The sequence below is a fragment of the Equus przewalskii genome, chromosome 9 (assembly GCF_037783145.1).
Source record: "Equus przewalskii isolate Varuska chromosome 9, EquPr2, whole genome shotgun sequence".
Taxonomy (NCBI): Eukaryota; Metazoa; Chordata; class Mammalia; order Perissodactyla; family Equidae; genus Equus; species Equus przewalskii.
In genome coordinates this window covers 57,776,226-57,800,307 of record NC_091839.1, presented here as the reverse complement: position 1 = coordinate 57,800,307, position 24,082 = coordinate 57,776,226, and the positions used below count along the sequence as shown (strand labels likewise).

Genomic DNA, 24,082 nt, shown 5'->3' with positions numbered 1-24,082 from the left:
TCATTTTGCAACATACATGAATATCAAATCATCACATTGTACACCATCAATTTACATATGTTATATGTCAGTAACATCTCAGTAAAGCTGGGGAAAAAAATCAAATGCCCATAAAATCAGAAATCCTATTACCAAAACCAAAAGCTCTACAAATGAAGTTCTATCACTGGAAAACCTAATAGCCCAAATTTTCCTTCTCTAATAATCAGCATATCACTGTTTATTTTTAGAAGAAATAGGTCTGTGGCATCTTTTCAATCTTAAAAACTAAAGCTTTTATATATGTTTTACTAAAATTACGTTAGCTGTTTGGGTCTTTTTCAATGTTAAAGATTTGGCTGGCTAAAGAAACTACAAGACAAATACCACCACAAAGAGACATGGCTCTATCTACTAAACATTTATTCAAATATGCATTCGAATTTAACAAATACAAGCTTTCATTAGACACACCTGAAACTACCTGATGTGGCAAATCTACTTACCTAAGATTACGACTACACAATAAAACCAGGGCTTCTAAATAGTAAGTATTACATTGACTTACTGCTAAATAGCTGTCTATCTATCACAGAGACCCATCATAGCCAGTTCAGAAATCAAGGGTGGTGGGATAACACCCCTAAGAAGAGCCAAACAATAATCTTAAAGAAAAAAATCATGTTGTTAAACTGGCAACCAGCAAAGTTAACGATTAAAGAAGACGTTTGACTGGATGGAAGTTAATCAATCACAGTAAGACGAGCCCTAGGGATGACACAGAGCGGGAAGGAGGAAAAAGAAGACTGTATTTCCAAAAAGGACTAGAAAGGAAACAAGATACAAAATACATGAAAGCAATTTCACTCTCAGATAACAGTTAAGCCAGTTAAGTAAAATCCAGTTAAGTAAAAGACCTTGATTCCTGGCTATGACACATATCCAAGTTGCTATTTTACTTGGAAGACAACCTGTATAGCAAACTATAATTAGGTATGCAATACATAAACAGTCGAAATTTTCCAAACTTATTATTTCTTTGCTCACCTATAAACTTTTGGAAATACAGGAAAAAAAGAAGTTGGCCATCAAAAGGGATAATTCATCATTACTTCCTATAACCATTGTGCTGGACGGGCCAATCACAGTGGCTGCCACACTCACTTCTGAGGGAAACTGCCATGCTCACAGGAGCTCCAGAGGGTACCTTATGCAGAGATCTGATCTTCATGGTGGCTAGTGACCTCTGACAAACCTGGTGTGAAACCTCTGCCTGAACACAAATAAAGTGATAGGTTGGTTGTCCTATCGGATTCTTACTCAAGAATTTAAACCACATATACAGTGGTAGAATTTAAAAGTTGGCAGAAGGAACAGAAGTCGAAATGGGTATAGGAGAAAAGGAATAGAGGAAGCGGATTACATGAACAGCAGAACACTAGAGTAAGAATCAACCAGGTACCTGCTACTACTGCCTGTCAAGTCGTCCACACTTTCAGAGCCAATGCTGCTGCCAAAAGCTGGCTCAGGCATGGTGAGGCCCGGCTGTGTAATGGAGATTACCTTCATTGCTATTTGCATATGTAGTCTTATTCTAAATCTCGATTTCTTTCTGTGACCTAAATGAATCTCTATGCCTTTTAACTAAAAGATGTTAACACAATGACAGCCTTTTTCTTTATATAAAAATAAAACTATTTGATTATATCCTCAGTGCTTTTTAAAAAGTAAAATTAGTTTCTGCAGAGTTTTTAAATAAAGTACTACTAACGTGTTATACAGCACCTTCCTTCTAAAGATGTTATAATAAAAGAATATTTATGGGGGGGTGGAGGGCAGGGGAGAAGTTGCTTGGCCAGTCAATTAAAACAAAATTAGTTTCTTAGGTTGAACCATATTCTAACTTTTTTTAAAGATTTTATTTTTCCTTCTTCTCCCCAAAGCTCCCAGAACATAGTTGTATATTCTAGTTGTAGGTCCTTCTAGTTGTAGCATGTGGGACGCCACCTCAGCACAGCCTGACAAGCGATGCCATGTCCGCACCCAGGATGAAACCCTGGGCCACCGAAGGAGAGCGCGTGAACTTAACCACTCAGCCATGGGGCTGGCCCCCTAACTCTTATTACTATTAATATCCCTCATAATTTGAAGATGACACCACTGATGACATTGGCTTCTATAATGGGATAAGGAATGGGAGTTTTCCTGTTGTCTCAGAATTTCAGCAAAAAGTCAAAGCTGGGGAAAAGGGGATACAAGTTCCCCTACACTCTAAAGAGAGCCACTAGTCATATCCATGCAGGAATTACCTAAAAAGAAAAAAAAAGCAAAAACAGCTCCAAAACCAAAGTGGAACTGAAGAAAGTAATCAAGGTACAAAGTTGTTAGCTGAGTAAGGAATGCTGTGGCATTTCTCCCAGATAAACTTCATGCCAAGTGCAAAGGGCCCCCAAGAGAAGCATCCAAAGATATGAAGATGGAGTGTAAGACAAGATGGGCATCCCCTTCCCCAGCTGAATGTTTGCTAATTTGAGGAAATCCACAGGCAGTTACCAGAGCAGGATATGGAAGAGTTCACGGAAGAACTTGGCATGTGTCCCTAGGAGCATGGGGGTGTACAGGACGAACACAGGGACTGGCGCCTGCTACTAATCTGCAAAGTCCAAGGGCAGGAGACTCACCAAAGCTGCTGTGCAGTCGGGGTTGGAGAAAGGAGATGTCATGCTTCCTGTCGCCTAAGTAGACATCGTAAAAGGTGACCTGGCTAGACAGCCCTGAAAGGATTCCCCCCACTCCCCACCCAAAAAGGCTAAGTACAAGGGCAAGGGGGTCCCAGCAGAATATGGCGGTGTGAGGTGTTCTGCTAGAGGCATAAGAGGTCAGTCAAAGAGCGGAGCAGTGGGGAGGTCCCCTTGGGAGTCCTGAAGAACCCACCAAAGTGCTCCTTCACAAAGAGCTAGCATGTCAGCATCTACCACACAAAAGGCCCTTAACTGGTCATTAAGACTATACTCTTTCACTCGATCTTCCCTTCCTCTCATTCTGACCCTAGAGAGGCCAGGCAAGCAGAGAAAGTGGAAGGACAAATCATTCCCCCTTCTCTACAGCTGAACCTGGGCCAGGCCTGAGCTGGAAGGAGGGGAAAGCCTTGAATTGCACAGAAGTTTTCATTTAGACTGGACTGCATCAATTATTACCTAAATATAAAGCAATGTGAATCCTCCAAAGGTGAAAGAAAGCTATGGAACATCAAGAGGTCAGGAATGGGGATTCCAGAGAGCTTGTGTAAAGGAACTGGTGGGAAATTTTCAAGCTGTTTCAGCATTATAACTAACTGCATTTAATCCATTTTATAAAGTGCTTACACTTTTAATTGTTCAATCTTTAATATCACACAAAACTCACCTTTGATAAAAGGCCCTCTGCCTCTATACTGTATCCTTTAAGGTCCTCGTGTAACTTCTGCAAACACTGTACGACTCTTCTTTGATGTTCATCATCCCTTAGCTCATGAGCTTTGATCAGAAAGTCATAATGGTCCAGTGGTCCACGGCAAACAGCCAAAGCTTTTGAATAAGCCTCTGTAGCCACAGGTGGAGACATACTCTCAGGTGTCTGAACTGTGTAGGCTATAGACAAAAATACAAAATTTTAGATTTTCTTAAATGAAGATATTTCACAGTGCTCTACATGTGTTTCTTAATGGTCACATTAAAACCTTTAACCAGTTACAAGTGTATACATTTGAGCAGTTATTGTAAATATCATTTTGATAAAGATAATATAAAACATGTTTTATACAATAAATATATTTATAATTGTTTCATTTTCATAAAAGGGAATAAATCCCCAAACCCATAAGCTATCTTTGTAACTCCTCTTCTAGAGAGCCTAACCTGCTATGGAGTCTGCTTTGCCTCCACCCCATTAAATGAGCCACCTGGTTCCTCAGATCCCTCCCCACAGCAGGCGTGATGCCTTTCTTTGAGTTAGGCCTAATTCTGGTTCCTGAGTACCACAGACCTAGATACTAATTACAAAAAGTTTTCTACTGCCCCATTATTCTGTATGCAAAACAACACAGCATTCAGATATTACCACATTGATCTCAGTTCTCTTCTTATGAGATTCCTTCCCTTTCCCATAGCCTTTAGGTTGAACACAGAGAACACAAGCAGAGCATCTGCTTCAAAGCAGGGTGTTCTGATCCTTTTTTAAGACCCTCCTGGGAAAGAAATGACTGGCCATGGTAAGGTCCAATGATAACCCCATTCCTTATCAGGTTCAATGAGCAGGTAACTACCTCTTTGTTTTTTAGAAGCAACAATAAACAGCAACAAACTGACACATTTTTTAGATAAAGATTTCTCAAAGGTACTTTGCCAGCTTCTCTTGTTTCAGTGAATACCATGTTTCCTTTGTTTCAAGAATATGAAAATCACTTAACTTCAGGGGAAAAAAATTGACAGTCACAATGTTATTCCATCTTTTTCCCGAGAGGAAAAGACAATTCCTTACATATACTATGAATGTCGGGGATAGAGCATGAATGTTCTCTCTTTCTGAATAGAAGTTTTAGCTGGGTCCAACGCTGCCAAGCTAAATATTCCATTTCCAGGCCTCTCTTGCAGCCAGGATGGCCAACCAGTTCTAACCAATGAGATGTGAACTGAAGTATGTGCAGCTCTGGAACACACCCTTAAAGGAAAAGGGCAAATCACCCCTCCCTCTTCCTCCCCTCCCTCTGACTGGAATGAAAGTGCAGGGATTGCAGCTGGAAGAGCCAACCTGGCAGGGAGAGGCACACAGAATGCTGAGCGAAGCAGAGCAAAGTTCTCCAACAATGCTGAGCTGCCAAACCAGCTTGGGACCACCTACCTGGATTTTTATGTAAAAGAATAATAAACTTCTATCTTGCTTTTTAAGAAATGTATTTGGGGGTCTCTTTGTTACAGAGGCCTAAGTTGTACCCTAACTAATACAGGTGGCTTCGAGGCTACAAAAGAGAATCTGACCACCCACAGTCCCAACACAGAGCTTCCAAGACCTCTTGGATTTCCTGAGTGACGCAAGTGTCTTTTGTTATTCATAATGAGTCCCTTTCCATCACACCAGGAGTTTATGCTAGAGGTGACTCAGGGTAGGGCCCCAGGATAGCCTCAGGACAGGGCTGATCCCCAGCAAGACCAAGTATGTAGAGGTTTGGAACTTTCAGCCCCAGCCACCAACCTCCTGGGAGGGGAGGTGAAGCTGGAGATCAAACTCTATAAACACTACTGAACAATGAGATTTGGAGAGCTTCCAGGTTGGTGAACACATCAGGGTGCTGGGAAGGAGACACACACAGAGAGGGCACGGAAGCTGCCCCTACCCCCATACCTTGCCCTGTGCATCTCTTCCACGTGGCTGTTCCTCAGTTGTATCCTTTGTAATAAACTGGTAGACATAAGCAGAAGTGTTTTTGTGAGTCCTAGTGAGACATTTCTAACAAATTATCAAACCTGAGTATGCAGTCGCCATGCAGAAGTGTGGGTAGCCTGGGCAGCCCATTTGCAGCTGGTGTCTGAAGTGGGGCCAGTTTGGTGGGACTAAGCCCTTTAACTCATGAGATCTGACTCGCCCTCCAGGTATATCGTATCAGAATTGAATTGACTTGTTGGATACCCATTGGTATCGGAGGATTTGAGAATCTCACAAACAGGGAAAATTCTCTTTTCCACTCCCTCCTTTAATTTTCTGGAGTTAACCAGGTAAGAAACCCAAGAGTAATACTAATTTCCTTCCCTTCCATCCCACACTTAACCAGGTCCTCAGCCAATCAATTGTCAAAACTGACTATAGTGGAACCATTTTAAAATGGAGTCAGAGCTCCCTTTCCAGAGAAACTGTCTTCCTGTCTTGAACCTTGGACTGGGCCAAACCTTTGGACTGGGCCAAAACAGCAGTTTTATAAGCAATTGTTTGAGAAGTCAGCAGGAGAACAGACATTCTGATCACAAAGACTGACTGCGGACTTTCTGAAGATAGAATCAACAGTCAATCAATGTTTAGCCAAGACTAGCTTTCTGCCTCCAATTCCAATTAAAATTCTTTGTAATACAATCTCCGTTCTGTGCCTTTAAAAGCCCCTCACTTGGGGCTGGCCCGGTGGCGCAGCGGTTAACTTTGCATGTTCGCTTTGGGGGCCCGGGGTTCACCGGTTGGGATCCCTGGTGTGGACGTGGCACCACTTGGCAAGCCATGCTGTGGTAGGCGTCCCACATATAAAGTAGAGGAAGACGGGCACACGTGTTAGCTCAAGGCCAGTCTTCCTCAGCAAAAAGAGGAGGATTGGTGGCAGACGTTAGCTCAGAGCTAATCTTCCTCAAAAAAAAAAATTAAATCAATAAATTAAATTAAATTAAAAAATAAAAGCCCCTCACTTTTACTCCTTAGTAGGACACCATTTGGGTTTCTACCTGAATCTGTGCTCCCCAAATTGTTAATTCTTTGATCCCAAATAGATGCTTTGCCTCTTAAACTGGTTTCCATTTTTGAAGGTTGGCACAATCATCAATGCTACTCAATTTTGCATCCTAAATACTCTTTAATCCATCCCCTCCTCCCGGTCATTCCTCATCCTTCCACCCCAGCTGGGCCTCCCTGCTTCTGCCCCAAATTTACCAATACTACAATCTCTGAAATATCTTCCATCAACTACAGGGATGGTCGTCCTAAAATCCAAATTTGGTTTTATCAATATTTTGCTTGAAATTCATCTCATTGTATAAAGGAGTGTTTTCAAACATAATTTTAACAGCAGCACCTTTTTGATATACAAAACCTTCCATGGAATTCTAAATTTATTAAAGAGAAAAGTGGGAAGAGGGGGTCACGAAGTCCCACCCTCTTCACATCTCCCTCATTCCCACACCCATACGACCCCTGTAACCATGAGCCCTCCAGGACAATTCAACTGACCTCATCCCTTACCAACAGAGCAATTAAGACTTGTCTTTCAGAAAATTTGCAAAGTCACACAGCCAGAGCATGCACAGAAGAAATCTTGACCTGAAATGACCAGGGAACCAAAGATTGTCCTCCTGATGGAACCAAAGGACCAGGACGTGACTAGAACTTAAAGTCAGACTCTTATCAGAAGCAAGGGGTCACTCATTCAGGAAGACCTGGTGTTAAAATTCCTTCCCCACCTCATCCTAAAAGTTTAGAAGCTCACTGTAAATATTTAGAGCCCTGTCACAAATGCTTGAAGCCCACCAATCAAAACCCGTCCCACCAGCATTTCCACGTGCCAGACTGTACTCCCTAACCTCTTAAATTCTGCCCCAAATCCAGAATCAGATAGACAGATCTGAGGGCATACACCTCCATCTCCCTGCAGATCAATCTCGCGGAATAAAGCTGATCTCTTTTCCCAAACGCTGATGCCATAGTTAATGGGCTGTTTATGTATATCAGGCAAGAGAACCCCAATTTTGTGTGGTAACACCTCCATTTCCAAAGCAGCCGCCAAGGCCACTTCCCTACCTTAAAGGATCACATTAAGTACGAATAGTGTGCAGAAAAGAGTTAATGCAGCAGGCCTGAGACTACTGTCCTTGGAAAGGCCTGCTTGCAAAGGTTGGCCCTTGGCTGGGAACTTGGATTCCAAGAGGGTTCTCACCATTCCCAGAAATGGTAGGAGTGACTCATTGTGCCCAGATGTCTGTACCATGAATAAGCAATGCGGTTTATGCTGAACACCTAGTTTCCTTCTACAAGTCCAGAATTTCAGCAAGTGCTACACAGAGCGCCTATGTGACCACCCCCTAACCCCAGGCACTGAGTCTCTAATGAGCTTCCCTGGTAGACAACATTTCACACCTCTTGTCACAGTTCATTGCTGGAAGAATTACCCATGTTCAGTGTGACTCACTGGGAGAAGACTCTTAGAAGCTTGTATCTAATTTTTCACCCCACATGCCTTTACCTTTGCTGATTGTACTTTGTATCCTCTCACTGTAATAAATCATAGCTGTGATTACAACTATATGCTGAGTACCGTGAGTCCTCCTAGCAAATTACTACACCTGGGGGTAGTCTCGGGGATCCCCAACACAGATAGTATCTTCATTCTGGGATGCAAGCAATCCATAATAGGGTCCCAGCCTGCATTTCAAGACTACTTTCCATCTACTCTCCAAAAGGTATCCATTGATACAAGAAATGATTGAGCACCTACCATATGCAATGGGTAATCAAGAATATCAAAGTTGTTTTTTTTTTTAAGTGGGGGTGGAGGGACAAAAATTGCAGCAGTAATGTATCAAGATTAACTGGCAATAGCAAGCAAAATGAATTTGGGTACAGAGAAACTGGTTAAGAAGGTATTCTAAATGAGAAACAATAAAAGCCCAAATTAGGATAGGTAATAGCAGAAATGTTAGGAAGTTTGGTCAAATGGAAAATGCAAAGGTAGATTCTATAATGTGGGTTGCCTTCTTGTCAGATTGGATTGCTTACCACGTCTCAAACATTTTCCATTCTTTCATTTCATAGTCATCCTTTGTTCATACAGATTCCCTCACTGGACATCATCCTCCTCCAGCTGTCTGCCAGCCTAATTTTCTCTACAGAATCTCACCCATGCTTCAAGGTTCCTCAGCTCCTTACCACTAGAATTCCAACTCACCTGTATTTATCTCCATCCTTTTCTCTCTCCTTAGGTTACAGCTTAAGAGCTATTTCTTATTCCGTCAAGGACTATTAATGCCTTCACTTGTCCTCTAATCAGTGGCTTTCAAATTTTTGGACCCTCTTTTTGTATCATGACCCAATATACATACACACATATATTTAACTGAAAAATAAGCTTCACGATATAATAAGAGGTTTAGCGAAAGTATTAAAAAGTAAGAAAAAAGGATGTTTCTATGCTTGATGCACTCTGGTATTTTTACTATATATACGTAGTATAAATTATACGCTAAATTTAAAACAAAAATATAATTTATAATTATAAGTATAAAATTATATATAGAAGCAGAAGGAGTACTTCCTACCTCATTCTGTGAAGCCAATACTACCCTAATACCAAAATCAGACAAAGACATTACAAGAAAAGAAAACTGCAGACCAATATCCATCATGAACATAGATGTAAAAACCTCCAACAAAATACTAGCAAATCAAATCCAACAACGTATAAAAAGAATAATATAAAACATATATATATATGTAATAAATATTAAAAAGTGAGACTTATCTCAGGAATGCAAAGCTGGCTCAACATTCAAAAATCAATTAATTTAATTCATTCCATCACCAGGATAAAGAAGAAAAATCACATGATCATTTCAATAGATGCAGAAAAAGCATTTGAAAAAAACCCAACACCTGTTCATGATAAAAAAAAAAAACCCTCAGTAAACTAGGAATAGGGGGAACTTCCTCACCTTGATAAAGCATATCTACAAAAAACCTACACTAACATTACACTTAATGGTGAGAAAGTAGAATCTTTCCCACTAAGATCAGGAACAAGGCAAGGATGTCCCTCTCATCACTCCTTGTCAACACCATACTAGAAGTCCTAGCTAATGCAATAAGACAAGAAAAGGGAATATAGGTATACATATTGGGAAGGAAGAAGTAAAACTCCTTGTTCACAGATGACATGATTGTCAATGTAGAAAATCCCAAAGAATCAACAAAATAACTCCCAGAACTAATAAGCAATTATAGCAAGATTGCAGGATATAAGGTTAACATATAAAAGTCAATCACTTTCAGATATACCTGCAATGATCAAGTAGAATTTGAAATTAAAAACACAATACCATTTACATCAGCACCTCAAAAAGTGAAACACTTAGGTATAAATCTAAAAAATATGTAAAAGATCTATATAAAGAAAACTACAAAACTCTGATGAACAAAATCAAAGAAGAACTTAAAAATGGAGAAATATTCCATGTTCATAAATAGGAAGGCTCAATATTGTCAACATGTCAGTTCTTCCCAACTTGATCTATAGATTCAATGCAATCTCAATCAAAATCCTAGCAAGTTATTCTGTGGATATTGACAAAATAATTCTAAAGTTTAAATGGAGAGCCAAAAGAACTAGAATATTCAACATAATATTAAAAGAGAAGAAAAAAATTGGAGGATTGACACTATCCAACTGCAACACCTACTATAAAGCTACAATAATCAAGATAATGGGGTATTGGCAAAAGAATAGACAATTAGATCAATGGAACAGAATAGCGAGCCCAGAAATAGACCCAATAAATACTGCCAACTGATCTTTGACAAAGAAGCAAAGGCAAGATAGTTGAGCAAAGACAGTCTTTTCAACAAATGGTACTGGAACAAATGGACATCCACATGCAAAACATGAATCTAGACACAGAACTTACACCCTTCACAAAAATTAACTCAAAATGAATCACAGACCTAAATGTAAAACACAAAACTATAAAACTCCTAGAAGATAACATAGGAAAAACCTTGGGCATAGTGATGACTTTTTAGATACAATATCAAAGGCACAAACCATGAAAGAAATAATTGATAAGCAGGACTTCATTAAAATTAAAGATTTTAAAATTAAATAAATATATAAATAAAAATTAAAGTTAAAGATTTCTGTTCTGCAAAAGACAACACCATGGTCTCACAAAAGACAACCCACAGACTGGGAGAAAATATTTGCAAAAGACCCACCTATTATCCAAAATACACAAAGAACTCTTAAAACTCACAACAAGAAAACAAACAATCCAATTGAAAAATGTACTAAAGACTTTAGCAGACACCTCACCAAAGAAGATATTCAGATGGCAAAGAAGCATATGAAAAGATCTCCATGTCATATGTCTCCAGGGAAATGCAAATTAAAACAACAATGAGATACCACTACACACCTATTAGAATGGCCAAAATCCAGAACACTGACAAATGCTAGCCAGGATGTGGAGCAACAGGAACTCTCATTCATTCCTGGTGAGAATGCAAAATGGTAGAGCCACTTTAGAAAACAGTTTGGCAGTTTCTTATAAAACTAAAGATACTCTTACTATATGATCCAGCAATCATGGTCCTTGGTATTTACCCAAAGGAGCTGAAAAATTACATCTACACAAAATCCTGCACATGGATGTTTATAGCAGCTTTGTTCATAACTGCCAAAACTTGGAAGCAACCAAGATACCCTTCAGTAGGTGAGCAGATAAATAAACTGGTACATCCAGACAATGGAATACTATTCAGTGCTAAAAAGAAATGAGCTACCAACCCATGAAAACACGAGGACAAAACTTAAATGCATATAACTAAATGAAATAGCCCATTTGAAAAAGCTATATTCTGTAAGGTCATATATTCTAACTATATGACATTCTGGAAAAGGTAAAATCAAGGAGACAGTAAAAAGATAAGTAGTAGACAAAGTCGGGGGAGGTAAAGACGAGGGTTGAATAGGCAGAGCACAGAGGATTTTTAGGGTAGTGATAATACTTTGTATGATACTATAATGATGGATACATGTCATTATACATTTGTCCAAACCCACAGAATGTACTTCACCAAGAGTGAACCCCAATGTCAACTACGGACTTTGGGTGATTATGATGTGTCAATGCAGGTTCATCAATTGTAACAAATGTACCACTCTGACGGGAGATGTTGATAATGGGGGAGTCTATGCATGTGTAGGGGTAGGAGGTATATGGGAAATGTCTGTACCTTCCTCTCAATTTTGCTGTGAACCTAAAACTGCTCTTAAAAAATAAATAAAGTCCTTTAAAAAAAAGAGAGAGAAAGAGAATCAGTCAGGCAAGACACTCAAGGCTGAGAGATTGGCCAGCTTAGGCCTGGATAGCAGCTGTATAAATTGAAACACAAAAGACTTCTCAAAAGCTGCACTAAATTAAATCTGTTACTACATCAGTGTACACAAATTATGTGATGCTACTGCCATATTATTTTGATTTGTATTAATTTGTCTTATTGTACTCCAAATGGACAGTGGGAAAATGCCATTCTCAAGATCCACACACTAATCTACAAACATAACAGGAAGATTTTAGAGGCCCGGAAAGTCTGCGCTGTTCTGATACCTCAATTTTGTACCTTATTTCACCACTTTCTCCTAAACTAAGTTTTGTAAACTAAGCTTACAGCCCATTTGCTGTAAAATTTAGTCAATATCATAATGTCCTAGAATCTGAATAATCTATTATAACTTCCTAGATACTATTTTAACAATTAATTTTTTCTCCCAGGAAAAAAAAATGAATTTCCGCAGGCTTTCAGTGTATTTGTGATTATTTCCATTACTCCCCATATTTTCTTTTTTTTGAGGTGAACATAATCTCAAGATTTCATTGTCTTCATAAGAAAACAAAATGTAAGGCTTAGAACTGGGTCACTTGACCCTTTCTCTTCTTATCTCCTCCCAGTTCAAAAACACCTCCATGTCCTATCGGCCACCATTCTCTAGATGTGCAGTTGGGCTCAATGCACTCAAGTTTCAGGACAAACGTCTTTGTACTTTTAGCCTTTTTCTGGAAAATCAGCTTAGTCTGTCCACCACAGCCTCTCTGCTTCCTGTCATAAGGCTGCTTTCCCTGAACATACAGAGAATCCCTGCCCTTCTTGTCCTGTGTCACTTTTTGCGTTTAGTGCTTGCCACACTTCTTATAGGAAGTCTGGCAGGTTTTAGGAATGTTCACTAGATTTGTTTGTGGGAGGCACTATCAACAGGGAAAGAAGCGATTTCCCCCAATTTTTAAGTTTTCCTCTGAAGACAGAAGTTTGGAACAAAAAGATTCTTCTGAAGTTCTGCAGTCTTGCTAATATGCTCCACTTAACTAATCTCACTACATTAATATATAATATAATAAACTGCAATTCTGCTCTTCTTAATGGAGCATGGTAGCCTACGATGCAGAAAGAGGAGGCAACTCAACAGCACAGTTATAAAAGAAATTAGAAAGAGGCAAACTGTCGCAAATAGCACTAACAAGAATTGTTATATACACACCAGTTTTCTTGAACAAGGTCTTAAATTAGAGTCCGTTAGGGACTGAGGGCGGTGGGGAACCTGGAAGCCTTTTGAAATTAGAAGAAAATTGTGTGTGGGTGTGGGCGTATTTGTGTATTTTCTCTGAGGCAAGATCTCTAAACATACTAAAGCCTCCTTCAGATTTTCGAACAAGTTTGTGAACAAAACTGGTTAAGAACCACTGTTTTAAAAATAATTGTCAAAACTTAAGAGTTTTAGAAGGAAAGTCTATTAATAGCAGCTCATGTTTATTGAGCATTTGTGTGCCAGGGACCAGGTTAAGTAACGTGATTATTTTTACTACTCCTCACAATAATCCTGTTATACAAATAATTTTAAAAAGCCATAGATAAATTTGTTCATTCGTTCACTCATGCTTGTTGAGAATCAACTATATTTCAGGTATTATTCTTGACAGTGGTGAAAAAACACTAAAAACAAATTCCTTTCCTTGTGGAGCCTTCACCCCAGTCAAAAGTGAAATCAAAAGGGAAGACAGACAAAAAATTAAATAAAGAAGCAGAAAGGATCAGGTAGTGATCAGTACACTGATAAGAATAAAAAAGAGTGATATCCTAAGGCCTCTGACTAACAGCGTGGGCATCCCCAGGGAGCTCAACAGAAATACAGAATCTCAGGCCCCACCCCAGGGGTCTGAATCAAAATTTGCATTTTTAACAAAATATCTAGGTGTTTCACACGCACACTGAAGTTTGAGAAGCACTATGCCAGGCAATGACTGAGAACTCCTACAGATTATGAGGAAAAGCCATCCCATGGAAGTGACATTCAAGTTGACATCTGGACGCTAAGAAGAGTCAGCCCTGAGGAAGAGCTAGGAGAACATCGTCCCCGGCAGAGGGAAGGGCTGGGGCAAAATCCTAAAGCGAAAATGGAAGCAGCCTTCGCATTTTCCAGGAAGAGAAAGGAAGTTTATGTGGCGGATTTCAAAGAACAAGGTGGATTGTGTTACAAGATGAAGCTGGAAAGGAGAGCAAGAACCAGATCATGCAGGCTCTTGTAAGCCATGGTAAATAGTGTGGATTTTATAAGTAGGATTAAGAGTAGGTAGAAGGCTTTAATCAGGGGTGTGACACTATTTGATTTGTTTTTTGAAAGACTATTCTGTTAGTAGAAAATAAGATGGTAGGAATGTAAAGTAGAAGCAGAGAGACTAGTTAGGAAATTATAACAATAGTCCAGTTCAGAGATGTCTGTGATTTGGACCCGAGAGTTAGCATTGCAGTACAAAACTAGCCAGGATCATGTAGATAATAACAACAGCAACAACAATTATTAACCTTTACTGAGTACTTACTCAGTGCCAGGTGCTTTTCTAAGTACTTTACAAACATTAATTCATTTAATCTTCACAACCACCCTATGAGGTAGGTACTGATATTATCCTTACTTTAAAGATGAAGAAACTGAGGCATAGAGGGGCTAAGTAAGTAACCTGTCCATGTTCCCATAGCCAGGTAGTGGCAGAGCCAGCATCTGTACCTATAGATACAGCAGAGAGGCAAGACGTTACAGTGGAAGGAACACGGGCTCTGCAGTCATATTCTCTAGATTCATCTTCTAACTCCACCATTTCAACTCTCAGTCATAGTAAGACCATTTTCTATGGCAGACTGGGCATGTGATCACCATCCTAGCCAATGATGCTAAGGGGAAGTCAGCTTCTGCCAAAGTTCCCCCGACTGCTCTTCAAAAGAAGACCAGGACAGGAACTCATTCCTTTCTGCCTTTATACTTTTACCTGAGAAATCAGGATACCTGGACTACTGCAAGTATCGTAAGAACATGAAGAGAAATGCTGTTGACACACAGAGGGCAATAAATCTTGACATATGTTGTGATGATTAATTTTATGTGTCAACTTGACTGGGCCTCGAGGTGCCCATACATTTGGTCAAACATTATTCTGGCTGTGTCTGTAAGGGTATTTCTGGATGAGATTAACATTTGAATCAGTAGACTGAGTAAAGCAGATTGCTCTCCCTGGGTCTTGAGCCTGCCAGTCTTTGGACTAGAACTACACTATTGGCTCTCCTGGTTCTCAGGCCTTCAGACTCAGACCAAAACTACACCACCCACTCTCCTGGGTCTCTGGGTCTCCAGCTTGCTGACTGCAGATCTTGGGACTTGTCAGCCTCCATACTTGTGTGAGCCATTCCTTATAATAAATCTCTTTCTAAACGTATATACATCCTATTGGTTCTGTCTCTCTGGAGAACTCTGACTAATGCACATATCAAGATGCTTAATTGTATTGACACTGTTTCCATAGAGCTGAGTGATAATAGCAAAGGGGATACGTGGCCTTTGTGTTCTTTGGTACTTTAAATTGGAATGGATTTCTAATTCTACACAAAGGTAGATAGTTAAGAATATCTTAGAGATATTCTTTAGAGACTTAAGCAAAATGGTGGACCAAATTGTTTCAATAGAAAGTAAGCATTTTCCCTTTCAGAAATGTTATTTTAATGGTTTGCTTCATCTTTAAGGCTTTTTGTTTTAATATCTGAGGTTAAATATTTTTTGAGAATGCATCTCCAAGGTCACACTCAAAATCAGTAAAGATGTGGTTTAACGTGCATTTTACATACAACTTGTCAGTAAAGTTGGGTTCAGCTCAAAAACATTCTGTAAGAATTTCTCAGCTCAAAACTATCCTATGATTAAAGGAAAGAATTGAAGATATGCAAGATGACACATGACCACACAAATTTAGAGTTTCCAAGGTAAAGAAAACTATCTTTTTGCATTATTCCTTCCTAGATAGTTGTATGTCCAGAAATATTCTATGTAATCTGTGATGAATCTAACTATTTCAAGGCATTATGTGTGTTTACTTCAGTAGAATTAAGGAAGTTATAAAAAATCAACTGACTGTAATAGGTATTTATGTAACCCAGAAAAGCTATATGCTTTATGTTAACAACCTAGGGTTTTCTTTGAAAAACTTGGATTCACTTGAAAATTCATATGCGACAGAATCCCGAAAGGTAAAGAAAACGAAAACTAACACTAATAGTGCCTACTACGTACCTAGCACACAGCACTTTCTATATATTTTCTTACTTCTCCAAAAAATCTGAGGTAGATATTGTTATTCCTCACAAACGAAGAAGCTAAAATACCTTAAAAGCTAGGAAACTTAAGTGAATGACCAAGACAGGATCTGAAGCTAAGTGACCCAAAACCACCAGGATGTTGCCCTCATTAAAACCACCATAATATTACAGACAAGTGAAGGCTGCGCTCCTATTTGTCGTAACCAGGCAACAGAAAATCAAAACACAAACCTCTCTTAGGCCCTCTATTTTGAAGTACTCAAGCCTCCTGCAGCAACCAACAACCCGCTCCTCCTGGGGCTCCATCCTCCTCAGGCCCTGCTAGAGCTCTGCCCTGCCTGCACTCTGGAGTCAACCTGCCTCTGCTAACAACACGCTTCCAAACCCCACCAGCTGCAGCAGTTTTTTCTATTAAAAGCCCAAAGTTGAACTGTTAGAGGAAAGAAATTCCTCTCCATATAAACCAAAAAGCCTTCTATTTCACAGTTAGCTTTTAAGAATTTTGACAAACTAGATTTATGTACACCTTTTTGAGCTTTGAGAACAAATATTAATATATTTGGCCCTAAACAAATACATAATGACCTAGCCCTCAAATATGAAGATGACACATAGTTGGGAGACAAATCAGTGCCAGGTCACATCATGATTCAAGTTGATGCTGACGTGCCAGAAAAACTGGATGAAACTACCAACATAAAATTTAACTAAGGTGCATTTACTTTCAAAAACTTACTTATACTTAAAAGAATCAACTGAAAATCTATTAAATAGAAGAATTCAATAAGCAACAAATATTTTAAGAAATAATAATAAAACATCTATAAAATGCATAGCTCTGTGCTAAAAAATTCAAATACGACCAGTGCTGAGCTAGACAGACAGTGTAACTGCACTCAAAATACTGACAGGGCACTAGGGGAGATAGAAACAAGTGGATAAACAACTTTAATAAAGTGTGGTATGTAGTAAAGGGAAGAAGAGGATGCTAGAAGATCACAGAACCAAAGCTAGTAGCCTAGGTAAGGGACTTAAGGAAGGGTACTCAGAGGAAATGATGTTTCAGTTGAGAGCAAAGGACAAACAGAAGTTAGCCAGGGAAAGATGGAAGGAAGGGAAGCAGATGCATTAGCCTGAGAGAAGGCTCCAAAACACAAGAGTGTGGCACACTAAAGAAAATGAAACAAGCTCAGTATGGCTGAGATATAAAGTGGAAGGCAGAGAGTTGCTACCAGAGAAGTATAAAGGAACCAGGTGACACAGGGCCCTGCAATGATAAACCATGTGAATTTCATCCTGAAGGCAAAAGGAAGCCATTGAGGAGTTTCAAAGAATGCAGCGGCTTGATTATGCCCCATCTTAGGCAAAGAAGAAGGATACTGGAAAAATATTTCCACAGCTTTATCTTTCTAACGTACTAAAAATAACCAGTTGGAAAATACAATTTAAAAAAAAGGATCCCAATTACAATAAAAAGTCTAAAATAAAGGATATTAACAATCAATTTATAAGAACTATATAAAAAAATAAAATCTTTCTCAAAGGTGTCAGTGAAAATTTGAAAAAACAGACACACAATATTATTGGAAAGAAAACCACAACATTATAACATTGCCAATTCTTCACAAACTAATTTGGAGATTAAATACAGTTCCACCAAAATCCTAACCCGAAATTCTTAGAAAATCATGAAGAAGCAAACAAGGGGGATCTTGCCTACCAGATGTGAAAATAAATATAAAACACTATAATGAAAAGATCAATGAATAGACATTCCAAAAAGAAGTTTATGGAATAATTTAATATGTAATAAAAGAGGGAAGAATACCAAATCTTATCACCATACTTTTTTTTTTATCATCCAACTTGTAATTACACATTTGTTATTCATTTTATGTCTATTCCTCTCAACTAGACTGCAAGCAGCCAGAGGAAAGGTACCACGCCTGTTTAATTCACTGTCTACCTAGCACCAAGTGCCAAAGCAGGACTGCATTTGAACATCAAGAAGACAAAAATCATGACTACAGAAGAACTACATAACTTTAACATAGACAATTAAGACACTGAAATTGTTAAAGATTTTGTCTACCTTGGTTCAGTCATCAATTTAAATAAAGACTGCAGCCAAGAAATCAAGAGAAGACTGAGACTTGGAAGGGCAGCAACGAAAGAATTAGGAAAGATCATTAACTGTAAGGAAATGTCTTTGGAGACAAAGGCCAAGATTATCTACACCCTCGTATTCCCAATTATTATGTACGAGTGTGAAAGCTGGACAGTGAAGAAGGCTAACAGGAATAAAATTGATTCATTCGAAATACGGTGTTGGAGGAAAGTTCTACATATACCCTGGACTGCCAGAAAAATGAACAAGTGGGTCCTAGAGCAATTTAAGGCTGAACTATTGTTGGTAGCAAAAATTACAAAGCTGAGGCTGTCTTACTTTAGACACATCAGGAGAAGACAGGATTCTCTGGAAAAGACAATAATGCTGGGAAAAGTAGAAGGCAACAGCAAAAGAGGAAGACCAAACATGAGATGGATTGACTCCATAAAGGAAGCCATAGTCATGAATCTACAGAAGCTGAGCAGGGCTGTTGAGGACAGGACATTGTGGACGTCACTCATTCACAGGGTCACCAGGAGCAGGAGCTGACTTGATGGCAGGTAATAATACCGAGCACCTACAATGCCTGGCATATGATAGGTGCACAAGAAATATTTGCTAAATAAATGAATTAAGCAATGGGAGGCAATAGATTATTTAACAAGTGACATTTGGACAACTGGAAGACAATAGAAAAATTAATTTAAATTATTCCCTCATACTACATACCAAAATAATTTCCAGATGGTTTGAAAAAGTAAATACATAAAAAAAATTCAAACCAAAAAAAGAAAGTATACATGAATATTTATTTAGTCCAGAGGTCTGCAAACTATAGCATGTAGGTCAAATCAGTCATGCCCATTAGTTTGTGTATTGTCTGTGGCTGTTTTCACACTACAATACCAGAGTGACAGAGACATATGGGCTGCAAGGCCAAAAACATTTATTATTTGGCCCTTTACAGAAAACGTTTGCCACCTGATCTACTCTTTTAACAGGTGTGGACTTTCTAAGCCCAAACCTGTCTGGACATCACAATCACCTGTGAAACTCAAACTTAATGAATCATAATTAAATCCCAGTAGGAACAGATCAAAAACCTAAATGTAAGAGCTAAAACTATAAAACGCTTAAAAGAAAACATAATTGTAAATCTTCATGACCTTGAATTAGGCAATGATTTCTTAGATATGACATCAAAAGCAAAAGCAACCAAAGAAAAAATAAATAAATCAGACTTCATCAAAATTAACACTTTTGTATATCAAAGGATATTATCAAGAAAGTGAAAATACAACCCACATAATGGGAGAAAATATTTGCAAATCACATATCTAATAAGGAACTTGACTTCAGAATATATAAAGAAGTCTTACAACTCAACAATAAAAAGATAACCCAATTTTTTAATGGGTAAAGGATTTAAATAGACATCTCTCCAAAGAAGATACATGAATGGTCAATAAGCACATGAAAAGATGTTCAATATCATTAGTCATTAGGGAAATAGAAATCAAAAGCACAATGAGATAGCACTTCACACCCACTAGGATAGTGATGATCAAAAAGACAATACTGAGTGTTGGAGAGGATGTGGCAAAATTAGAACCCTCATATACTGCTGGTGGAAATGTAAAATAGTGCGGATGCTTTGGAAAATAGTAACAGTTCCTCAAGAAGTTAAACAGAGTTACCACATGACCCAGCAATTCTACTCCTAGGTATATAGCCAAGAGAAATGAAAATACATGTCCACACAAATACTTGTACACAAATAGTGTGCAGCACTATTCATAATGGCCAAAAAGTGGAAATAAGCCAAATGTCCATCAACTGATGAATGAATGAATAAACAAAACATAGTATATTCATTCATACAATGGAATATTATTCAGCTATAATAAGGAATGATAAATATTACAACTTGGATAAACCTCAACATAACGCTAAGAAGCCAACACAAAACACTACATATTGTAGGGTTCCTTTTCTATGAAATGTCAAGAATATGCAAATCCAGAGACAGAAAGTAAATTAGTGGTTGCCAAGGGTTGGGGGCAATTGGGTGGTGGGGGGAGAGAAGAAGGAGGGAAATGGGTAGTGACTGCTAACGAGTATCGGGTGTCTTTTTTGGAGTGATAAAAGTGTTATGGAATTAGATAGTGGTGATGGCTGCACAATTTTGTGAACATACTAAATACCACTGAATTGTACATTTTAACAGGGTGGATTTTATGGAAGGTAAATTATATCTTAATAATAACTTTTTCAATTAAAAAACATTCCAGCAAGAAAACAACTTTCCCAAAACATACATATGATAACAAACTTGTATCCAGTATACATAAAGAACATCTACAAATAAGATAGAGAAACCAATTTAAAAACGGCCAAAAGAGGTGAACAGATACTTAACAAAAGAAGATAAACAAATGGTCAATAAGCACATGAAAACTGCTCAACATCTTTGGTCATTAAGTAGATTCAAATGTAAACCGCAATAAGATATCATTTCACACTCACTGGAATGGCTAAAATTTAAAACCTTGACAGGGCCAGCCCCGGTGCCGTAATGGTCAAGTTCAGCATACTCTGCTTCAGCAGGCCCAGGTTCAGTTCCCAGGCATGGACATACACCACTCATCTATCAATAGCCATGCTGTGACAGTGGCTCACATACAAAATAGGGGAAGAATGGCAAGAGATGTTAGCTCAGGGTGAATCTTCCACTGCAAAAAGAGGAAGATTGGCAATAGCTGTTAGCTCAGGGTGAATCTTCCTCAGGAAAACAAAAAGGTTGGGGGGGGGGGCCAGCCCCAGTGGCCTAGTGGTTAAGTTTGGCACACTCCACTTCAGCAACACAGGTTTGGTTCCCAGGCACAGACCTACACTACTCGTCTGTCAGTGGCCATGCTGTCGTGGCAGCTCACATACAAAAAGAGGAATATTGACAACAGATGTTAGTTCAGGGTGAATCTTCCTCAGCAAATAAATAAATAAATAAATAAATAAAGAGGGGCCAGCACCATGGCCGAGTGGTTAAGTTCGCATGCTCTGCTTCAGTGGCCTGGCATTTCGCCGGTTTGGGTCCTGGGCACCGACATGGCACCGCTCATCAAGCCATGCTGAGGCAGCGTCCCACATGCCACAACCAGAAGGATCCACAACTAAGAATATACAGCTGTGTACCAGGGGGCTTTGGGGAGAAAAAGGAAAAATAAAATCTTTAAATAAATAAATAAATAGAAATAAAAAATAAAACCTTGACAACCTCAAGCCTTGGTAAGGATGTATTGCAACCTGAAAACTCCTACATTAATGATGAGAGTGTAAAATGGTACAATCACTTTAGACAACACTTTGGCAGTTTCTTATAAAGTTAAACATACACTTACCATACGAACCAGAAATTCCACTCCTAGGTATACATCCAAGAGAAATGAAAACAACTATCCACAAAATAACTAACACAAGATTGAAGCAGCTGGAAAGAATTCAAATGTCCATCAACAGGAGAATGGACAAACAAATTGTGGTATATTCATACAGTGGAATACTATGCAGTAACAAAAATGAACTGCTAAAACATAAAATCACATAGGTTAATGTGAAAAACGTAAAATGGAAGAAATCAGACACAACAGAGTACGTATTATATAATTCCATTTAGATGAATTCAAAGAACAGGTAAAATTAATCTATTGTGATAGAAAAATTAATCTATGGCAAAATAAATCTATGGGGATAGAAATCGGAACAAAGATCAACCGTAGGATGTAAAGAATAACTAAAAGAGGCAGGAGGAAACTTTACAAGGTGATGGAAATATTCTATATCAGGGGTCAGCAAAGTATGGCCCATGGGCCAAATCCAGTTCATTGCCTATTTTTGTAAATAAAGTTTACTGGAACCCAGCCATGCTCATTCATTTATATATTATCTATGGATGATTTTGTACAACAAGGGCAAGAAAAAGTTGTGACAGAGATCCAAAGGCCCATAAAGCGTAAAATATTTACTCTCTAGCCCTTTACCGCAAAGGTTTGTCAACCTCTATTCTATATCTTCATTGAGTGCAAGTAACATGATGAATATATTTGCTAAAATTCACTGAATACTACACATAAGATTTGTGGATTTCACTCTAAATTTCACTTCACTTAAAAAAAAAAATCCCAGCATATTTTTTTGAGGAAATTCCTAAAATGATTCTGAAATTTATATGGAAATGCAAAGGACCTAGAATAGCCCAGATCAGTGTTGTACAAAGAAGTATAACATGAACAACATATACAATTTAAAATTTTTTAATAGCTACATTTTCTAAAGCTTTTTAAAAGAGGTAAAATTAATTTTACTAACATTTTATTTAATCCAACACATACAAACTATCATTTCAACTGTTGGAAGACCATTTTTCATCGGTCTTTTGCATTTCTGCACACCTATAAGTAGAGGTACAGATAGCTTTTGTCCTAGATCATCTTTTCAACAGTATTTGTTGCTGTCAAGTATAATGTCCCCCTCCAGGTCAAAAGCTGAGTTTGTTTACAGCCCCCTTATAAAAAATAGGGTTTCCTAAGCTCAGAGTTCCTCAACTATGACACAAACCCACTGAATATGCAGGCACCCACCTATACCAATTGCTGCATCACCCCATAGGGTCTGAGGGGCAAGAGGAACTAAGGCAAACATGAAGCTCACGTTGCCTGCTGGGCCATGACTAATAAAATTCTTTGTCTCAAGCCAGCCCTGGTGGCCTAGCAGTTAGAGTTCAGAGCACTCCACTTCGGGGGCCGTGTTCAGTTCCTGGGCGCAAAACTACACCACTTGTCTGTCAGTGGCCATGCTGTGGCGGCAGCTCACACAGAAGAACCAAGAGAACTTCTAAGTAAACACAACTATGTACTGGGGCTTTGGGGGTGGGGAGGAGAAAAAAGGAGGAAGATTGGCAACAGATGTTAGCTTAGGGTAAATCTTCCCATGCAAAAAAAAAATTCTTCATCTCAAATCCAGGAGTTTCATGTCTTCTGCCAACATTCATCAAACCATGGCAGGTTAACATGTCACCTTGCAAGCAGGGTAAAATCTTAGATCTTTCACAGTTCTTGACATCAAGGACTATAACCAACATGTAATCAAAATTTTAAAAATTTTAATAAGATATTTTATAGTCTTCATTTTCATACTAAGTCTTCAAAGTTCAGTATATATTTTTACACTTAGAACATGTGTCAATTTGGATGTTAAATTTTTATTGGAAATATGTAATCTGTATTTAGACTTCATAAAATCTACAGTTAGGAAAGTGGATTCACATTCCCAAGTTGTTCCAAGAATACCCATGTTGATAATGAGGGAGGCTATAGATGTGTGGGAACAGGGGGTATATGGGAAATCTCTGTACCTTCTGCTCAATTTTGCTATGAACCTAAAACTGCTCTAAAAAATAAAGTGTATTAAAAATAAAAGTTTTCCAATAGCTGAATCAAGTATCTTTTAAAAATTTATATTTAAGTTAATTAAAATTAAATAAAATTAAAAATTTAGTTCCCTAGCCACATTGGCCACATTTTAAGTACTCAGTGTCCACATGTGGCTAGTGACTATGGTATCAGACAGCTCAGGTCTAGTCAGTCTGGAAAAAGAGTGAAGTTAGAGGACTTACGCAGCCAGATATTAAGAGAATTAAGACAGTGTAATACTGCTACAAGAACAGACCAACGGTAAAAAATAGAAGCCCACACATATATAGACGCTTTTATTTATGTAAAGGTGGCACTGCAGTAGCCTGGAAAAAAGAGCTCTATTCAAAAAATGTTCCTTGGTCAACTGGAAATCCACATGCAAAAAAATGAA

The 24,082-nt window shown here is 38.5% G+C and overlaps 1 protein-coding gene and 1 pseudogene across 2 annotated transcripts in view; both read right to left on the bottom strand.

The window, feature by feature from the left end:
- AFG1L (AFG1 like ATPase) overlaps positions 1-24,082 on the bottom strand; it is a 196,224-nt gene that overhangs the window by 162,762 nt on the left and 9,380 nt on the right. For both annotated transcript variants that reach the window (XM_008520642.2, XM_070559193.1), the window contains exon 2: positions 3,385-3,608. In XM_008520642.2, coding sequence (XP_008518864.1) covers positions 3,385-3,608 — 224 coding nt within the window. The remainder of the gene's footprint in view (positions 1-3,384; positions 3,609-24,082) is intronic.
- Positions 12,381-14,624, bottom strand: LOC139073676 (large ribosomal subunit protein eL42-like; annotated as a pseudogene).